The sequence below is a fragment of the Montipora foliosa genome, chromosome 3, assembly GCF_036669935.1.
Source record: "Montipora foliosa isolate CH-2021 chromosome 3, ASM3666993v2, whole genome shotgun sequence".
Classification (NCBI taxonomy): Eukaryota; Metazoa; Cnidaria; class Anthozoa; order Scleractinia; family Acroporidae; genus Montipora; species Montipora foliosa.
This window is the reverse complement of record NC_090871.1, coordinates 63,219,714-63,227,213: the sequence shown is the minus strand read 5'-3', so window position 1 is coordinate 63,227,213 and position 7,500 is coordinate 63,219,714. Positions and strand designations below refer to the sequence as shown.

The window sequence follows — 7,500 nt, the reverse complement described above, 5'->3', positions numbered from 1 at the left end:
CGTTTCAGCGACCTCATGACGCCATTATCAAGGAGTTGGAAATGAACATGCGAGTTCATAACGGTCAACACTAATTTCCATCCCTAAAACTGACATTGGACATTTCGTAACAATTACACGACACATTATGCTATGTTAATATTGACAAGCTTACCGCTCTAAAAACAATGAAAACAAGCAGAATGACAGCTTTAGTTCAACAAGAAATAGCGTTTCTAAGCTATGCCGCACTGATCTACAGTATTTAGGTCTAAAAACCCCGTTGAAGAAGGTTAACTTTCAATTGTTTTGCTAGGTACTATTATGTCAATACTCTAAAAATTTCGACTTTCTGGGAGCTTGTCTCGTTGGTCTAGAGGATATCGGAAACTGCAAGGTGAAGCCATCGATCCGGGTTCAACTCTTTGCCTCGCTTATTTTGAATCTTCTCAGCTTGTTTAAAATCTTTGTTTCGTTGAAGTCAATTTGAAGTCTAAAGTAGACTGTACGTCGTATAAGTTGAATAAAAAGGGAAATGTCAGTTTGAGGGATGGAAAGAAGTGATGATCGTTCATAACAGGAACAAAATACTCCAAATTTGCATAAGTGGAGGAGAGCTAGACAAAGACTTTAGCTCGGATTGAATCTGTTTGCACGTTCAGCCGTGGTCGACGTGACTATGGTAGTGGAGAAGTAGACCTTAGACCTTACTCTCCATTTGGGGTGCTCGGTTTAGGAGGTGGGTGCCCATCCTGCCCTCAGTTTTAACATGGAAAAAGGATGGAATGCTTCCCTTTTAATACCTTTGTCAACTCAAGAGTTACTGACCAACGTTTGCAATGGTGCGAAATGGTATGAAATGACGTGACTCGGGTAGTCATACCATTTTTAAAATTCAAAAAATTTCCACAAGCATATGCATGGGCAAAGTCCCACCTCCCCAGGGGTTTAAAATGCACACAATTAATTAAGAGATCACGCAACTTTTACCCACACACCTTTTTACCTTCTAGAAGTGTTAAGAAATCGCTCATTTCATTGAATTATTTTGTATTGGTCCAGTCCCTCTGTGACAAAAAATCACAAAATCAACATGCAAAACTACAAAGTAAATAAGTTTCCATTTGTTTGGTTCCAGGCCCCAGCAAGAGTCCATCACCCAAGAGTTAGATTTACCCAAGTTGTCCTAGTCCTCATCAGCGTCAGAATAGTGTCTTTTTTTGGAACCACGTTTTGCGGGAAAATAAACAATAAACAAATCGGCTAAGTCAATGTTGTGCCCGATTCAAACCCTTTGGGAATAAAGCGTTTTATTCCAGGAATTTCCGTCTCATTTAAATGTGAACGCTACATTAAAATTTTTGAAATTTCCAAACATTTATACTCTCCTAGCCTATAGACATTTGCCTCCCGAAACAATTAATTTGCTTATTTAGCTTTGGTCAACCTTATAGAAACACAGAAAATACACATTCCCCGAGACTGTCACTGAATGATATTGTAAATGGAAAGTTGGTATAGCAAGCTAAAGAGTATACATGTCACCTGAGAAACATACCGCAAAAGCTTGTAGTTATTTTCAAGGGCCAAAATAACAAGACGGCTAGATCCTCAGTTATGGAAACAAACCGTTTTGCCAAGTCCCTGATTTCTATCAAGTGATTAACTAATCCTGGAACAGATGCTTACAAAACAAGGCACAAATGTAAGGACTTCGACAGTATCTTAATACTACTGAAATCTCATGGTACTTTAACTATAATTGGCATGATATCTTGTGTCTGACTGCTACTGAGGTATCAATGATTGAATTGTTTTCAATAACTCATATAATCGAGGAAAGGAAAATAACATATCGACGTATCACAGTCCAAGTAAGTTTCTCACGTTTTGGACATCGTTTCTGAAAATACAAAACCAGGAAGAAAGAAACAAGTAGTGGGTTAAATGGCAATAATGAATTTCGTTCTGATTGACAAGTAAATAATATAACAATTGTCTTAATTCATTCATTTAACTGTTTGTGCTAAAGTTAAGAGCAACAATTCCTATTCACTGTTACTTTGACATGTAGACTTGGAGACCTCAATAACTCACTTCACTTGACATAAGCAATCGACAATCACCGATCAGTTTCACAGTCACTCCATTATAACACGGGCTCAAACAGCTACAATCCGGGTCAAAACACTTCGGGACACTTGTCAAATTTTGGGCGAAAAGTAGAGAATTTACTGTACATGCTTTCATCGTTATATGAGCACGGTTTGTTCTTCTTTCGCTGCCTTTTTTGCGCCCCCCTTCCCCCCAGACAATAGGGAACTTAAGAACCACGACGACGGCTTAGTCGACGACGACCGGAAGTGAGATATACGTTAGTACGCACGCGCGGCCAGCAAATTCCGTCGTCCTGCTGTTGTCGACGACCCCAAAGGCAGCTCTTTCACGTCGTCGTTGGAAGGAGTTCTGTTCGCCAAGTTTCAGGTAAAAATCCACCCTTGTTTTTCGAATTTTGGACTCCTTTGGAAATTCTTATCTTTGTACATCGACGTTTGCTTTCTTTTTTTTTTCTAACAGGCGAATTCGGTTGAAAATTTGGCTAATGAATTTACGTGTTTATATTTAGGAATGACAACAACAACAAAAGCGGCAGGTTTGGAGGAGCGAGCGAACTCGTAAGTTATAAATTTATGTCATTGTTATTTGTAAGTATTTAGGAAAGACACATCGTCGATCTCCACCATGGAAGAAAAACGCTTTACGTCAAAAATTGTAATCGCAGTGTCTTTTATCTTAAAAGGTTAAAAGGGCTGAAGCCTCGGTAAAAAATTTGATTTTACGCCATATTTTTCCTTCCTTGTGTGTGCGTCTTACGTAAAATATAAACAGCCTGTGTAATTTCACAGAGACGTAGCCTTTTTTCATTCGGTTGGGGAATAAACTGACAATCCTCCCGTGGTATTTTCAGTTAATAGAATTATTACTTCACGCATGTAAGGAGTTGGGATTTTTGACTCAAAACATTCGACCTTGGTTACGGGTTACAATTAGTTTTGGACGTAAATTTCTCTAATCTTACAGGAATCCAAACTTTACCTGGAGTTACGATCACGACATACTGATGTGCCGGGAAGTTCTAGACATCGAACCATACCAGTTTAAATTAAGAAGTCCCGAAAGAGGGAAAGCATGGGAAGCCATTTTAAGTCACTTAAATACGACATCGTGTCCAAAGTTCCGAGTCACCCCACGATCTGTTCGCGATAGGTATAACCTACTGACAAAAAAACTTCAGGCAAGACTAAGCAATCAGTATCGTCGTCGTCGTAACGGCTGACCGCTTCTTAAGTTTCTATTTTCCCGCCGAAACCGACGTTGTTGTTCCAGTCCTTTCCCGGTCAATAGACGTCGTCGACTAAGCCGTCGTCGTGGTTCTTAAGTTCCCTAATGTTGAAACATGCCAGCGATCGATGAACGGATCTTGATTTTGGAGACCGTGAAAAATCAACATTGTAATGGGGGGAGGGGGAAAAGCACGAATTGTCGCGACAGTTTTGACCAGGATTGTAGCTGTCTGCAGGAAGCTGAAGTAGCTGACTCGGTGAATGCAGACATTATTTAATTTAGGTATTAGCCAAAACAGTTCGAGTAAAGATATCAACTCTGGCAACCGTTTATAAAGCCATTTCTCTGTAAAGAACGTACCTGCTCCTTTCGAAAACTTCCTGATTAAAAACATGTACAAAGTACAGCGATTCAGTCATTAAAGTTATATTTAAATAGCACTTACCATTCTTTTCGTGTTTGAGCTCCCCAAATTCGAAGGTGACATCATCGCCAATTAACACAAATGGTGCCCAGTATTTTATGGCCGAATAATTGTTTGTCTCCTGAAGAGATTTCATGGCATGGTGAAGAGCTGTACTTGCACTTTTTCTATCTGCCAAGTGTTGGTAGAAACTCTCCATGAACATCCAGGTCGCTTCATCGTCGATTGCCCAGAGTGACACCAGAACAGACCGGGCACCAGCACACAGGAAAGCCCTGGCTATTCCCACAATACCCTCAGATTTTACCTCTCCCTGCCCACTATGACAGCAACTAAGCACAACCAGTCTTGCCTGCAGGTGAACTGCTTGAACATCTCTCAACGATAACATGTAATCTTCCTCTTCGGGGATCTTGGATGTGCGTTTGGGATTTGGGGCCAAAGCAATTTCTCCAGATCCTTCATCCCCATGTGCAGCAATGTGGATTAAGGCAACTGACTTCATTCTTCTCAGCACCTCAGCTTTGGTTGCATTTTTTCCTGTAAGAGGCACGGTCTGCAGAAGTTCTCCAATTATATCCACTTCTTTTTTCGCACACGGCAGCTGTCCATACATGGGTTCACCAGTGCCGTAAGTGACTTCGCTCAAGCACGGATCGCCCACTAGCAGCGCTTCATTCTTACTTTGGAAGTCGTCAGGTGCCATAGTGATCAATTTTAAAGCAGTCAGCGAGGGAATTACACGGATCCTGACAGAGTCACTCATTGCAGAAAAGGGAGCAAGGCAAAAGTGTCCATCAGGAACAAACACTAAGTCATCACACTGGATCAAGTCCGCTATAGGACTGACTAAGACATCATACAAGGGCTGCAAAGAGTGCACAGAGAAGCTCAAAGACCGAAAGGTTTCTTCAACACCTTCCCTACTGCTCGAGAAGTCGCTGCCTTGTCTTTCAAGTGAACGATTCTCGCATCGCAAAACGGCCCCTGCATTGATCTGTTCTAAAGTACTTTTTATCAGAGACTTGGCAGTTCCATTTTCGATTTTCTTTTGTCTAAAATTTATCCCGATATCATCTCTTAGCAACCAGAAGCTGATCGTGTTCCCTTCAAGTGCTGTGAAAACAGTTTGTGAAGGAAGATCTTTCATAACCAAAGAGATAGTTACCTCCATCGTAGGTTTCCCATCAACGCTGTATTGCATCTTTAAAATGTCTGCCAAAGCCTGTGCTCGTCCTTGCTCAGCAGCATACAAAGCTTCATCAATCTCTCCATTCTTCAAGAGTGCTGTCCACAGAGCGGTGTATGCAAATCCCTTTGTGTCACGAAAGCTTATTTTCCATGCATCCTCTGACTGAAGAAGACGCCTAACTGCATCAAAATAATAAACACTTAGACGATAGTAATTAAGAGCTTTGCTTAAGGAGCCAAAAAATTCATGAACAAGACCAATATGATAACATGCGATTGCCAGCCCTATTGGGTTCTCTGTTTCCTGGCAAATACTAAGATCTTGATAGTGGAACTCTATGGCTTGCTTGAAATTACCAAGACTTTTATAAGCGTTGCCGAGGTTGCAATAAGCTATTCCTTCTCCGGCCCTGTCCCCTACCTCTTTTGCAATACTATGATGTTGATGGTGGTACTCTATGGCTTGCTTGAAATTACCAAGACTTCGATAAGCATTGCCGAGACTGCCATAAGCTCTTCCTTCTCCGGCCCTGTCCTCTACCTCTTTCGCAATACTAAGACATTGATGGTGATACTCTATGGCTTGCCTGAAATTACGAAGACTTTTATAAGCGTTGCCAAGATTGCCATAGGCTACTCCTTCCCCGGCCCTGTCCCCTACCTCTTTTGCAATACTAAGACGTTGATGGAGGTACTCTATGGCTTGCTTGAAATTACCAAGACTTTTATAAGCGTTGCCGAGATTGCCATAAGCTCTTCCTTCTCCGGCCCTGTCCCCTACCTCTTTTGCAATACTAAGACATTGATGGTGGTACTCTATGGCTTGCTTGAAATTACCAAGACTTTTATAAGCGTTGCCGAGATTGCCAAAGGCTGCTCCTTCTCCGGCCCTGTCCCCTACATCTTTTGCAATACTAAGACGTTGATGGTGGTACTCTATGGCTTGCTTCAAATTACCAAGACTTTGATAAGCGTTGCCGAGATTGCCATAGGCTGCTCCTTTTCCGGCCCTGTCCCCTACCTCTTTTACAATAATAAGACATTGATGATGGTACTCTATGGCTTGCTTGAAATTGCCAAGACCTTGATAACCGTTGCCGAGATTGCCATAGGCTGCTCCTTCTCCGGCCCTGTCCCCTACCTCTTTTGCAATACTAAGATCTTGGTGGTGGTACTCTATGGCTTGCTTGAAATTTCCAAGACTTTTATAAGCGTTGCCGAGATGGCAATAAGCTCCTCCTTCTCCGGCCCTGTCCCCTACCTCTTTTGCAATGCTAAGATGTTGATGGTGGTACTCTATGGCTTGCTTGAAATTACCAAGACTTTGATAAGCATTGCCGAGATTGCCATAGGCTCTTCCTTCTCCGGCCCTGTCCCCTACCTCTTTTGCAATACTAAGATCTTGATGGTGGTACTCTATGGCTTGCTTGAAATTACCAAGACTTTGATAAGCATTGCCGAGATTGCCATAAGTTCTTCCTTCTCTGGCCCTGTCCCCTACCTCTTTCACAATACTAAGACATTGATGGTAATACTCTATGGCTTGCTTGAAATTACCAAGACTTTTAGAAGAGTTGCCGAGATTGCCATAGGCTGCTCCTTCTGCGGCCCTGTTTCCTACCTCTTTTGCAATACTAAGACATTGATGGTGGTACTCTATGGCTTGCTTGAAATTACCAAGACTTTTATAAGCGTTGCCGAGATTGCCATAGGCTGCTCCTTCTCCAGCCCTGTCCCCTACCTCTTTCACAATACTAAGACATTGATGGTGGTACTCTATGGCTTGCTTGAAATTACCAAGACTTTGATAAGCGTTGCCGAGATTGCCATAGGCTGCTCCTTCTCCGGCCCTGTCCCCTACCTCTTTTGCAATACTAAGATATTGATGGTGGTACTCTATGGCTTGCTTGAAATTACCAAGACTTTTATAAGCGTTGCCGAGATTGCAATAAGCTCTTCCTTCTCCGGCCCTGTCCCCTACCTCTTTTGCAATACTAAAATGTTGATGGTGGTACTCTATGGCTTGCTTGAAATTACCAACACTTTGATAAGCGTTGCAGAGATTGCCATAGGCTCTTCCTTCTCCGGCCCTGTCCCCTACCTCTTTTGCAATACTAAGATCTTGATGGTGGTACTCTATGGCTTGCTTGAAATTACCAAGACTTTGATAAGCGTTGCCGAGATTGGCATAGGCTGCTCCTTCTGCAGCCCTGTCCCCTACCTCTTTTGCAATACTAAGATATTGATGGTGGTACTCTATAGCTTGCTTGAAATTACCAAGACTTTGATAAGCGTTTCCGAGATTGCCATAAGCTCTTCCTTCTCCGGCCCTGTCCCCTACCTCTTTCGCAATACTAAGATCCTGACCGTGGTACTCTATGGCTTGCTTGAAATTACCAAGTCTGTCATAAGCGTTGCCAAGATTGCCATAGGCTGCTCCTTGTCCGGCCCTGAAACCTACTTCCTTAAAAATGGCTAATGCCTTCGTGTAATTTGTTATGGCCTGATTAAAGTCAGCTGTGCCCTGATAGTATGTACCAAGATTGAAATAAGCCAAACCC

The 7,500-nt window shown here is 42.3% G+C and overlaps 1 protein-coding gene across 1 annotated transcript in view; it reads right to left on the bottom strand.

The window, feature by feature from the left end:
- Positions 1–7,500, bottom strand: part of LOC137997902 (tetratricopeptide repeat protein 28-like) — a 209,108-nt gene that overhangs the window by 87,560 nt on the left and 114,048 nt on the right. The window contains exon 4 of the mRNA XM_068844223.1: positions 5,375–7,414. Coding sequence (XP_068700324.1) covers positions 5,375–7,414 — 2,040 coding nt within the window. The remainder of the gene's footprint in view (positions 1–5,374; positions 7,415–7,500) is intronic.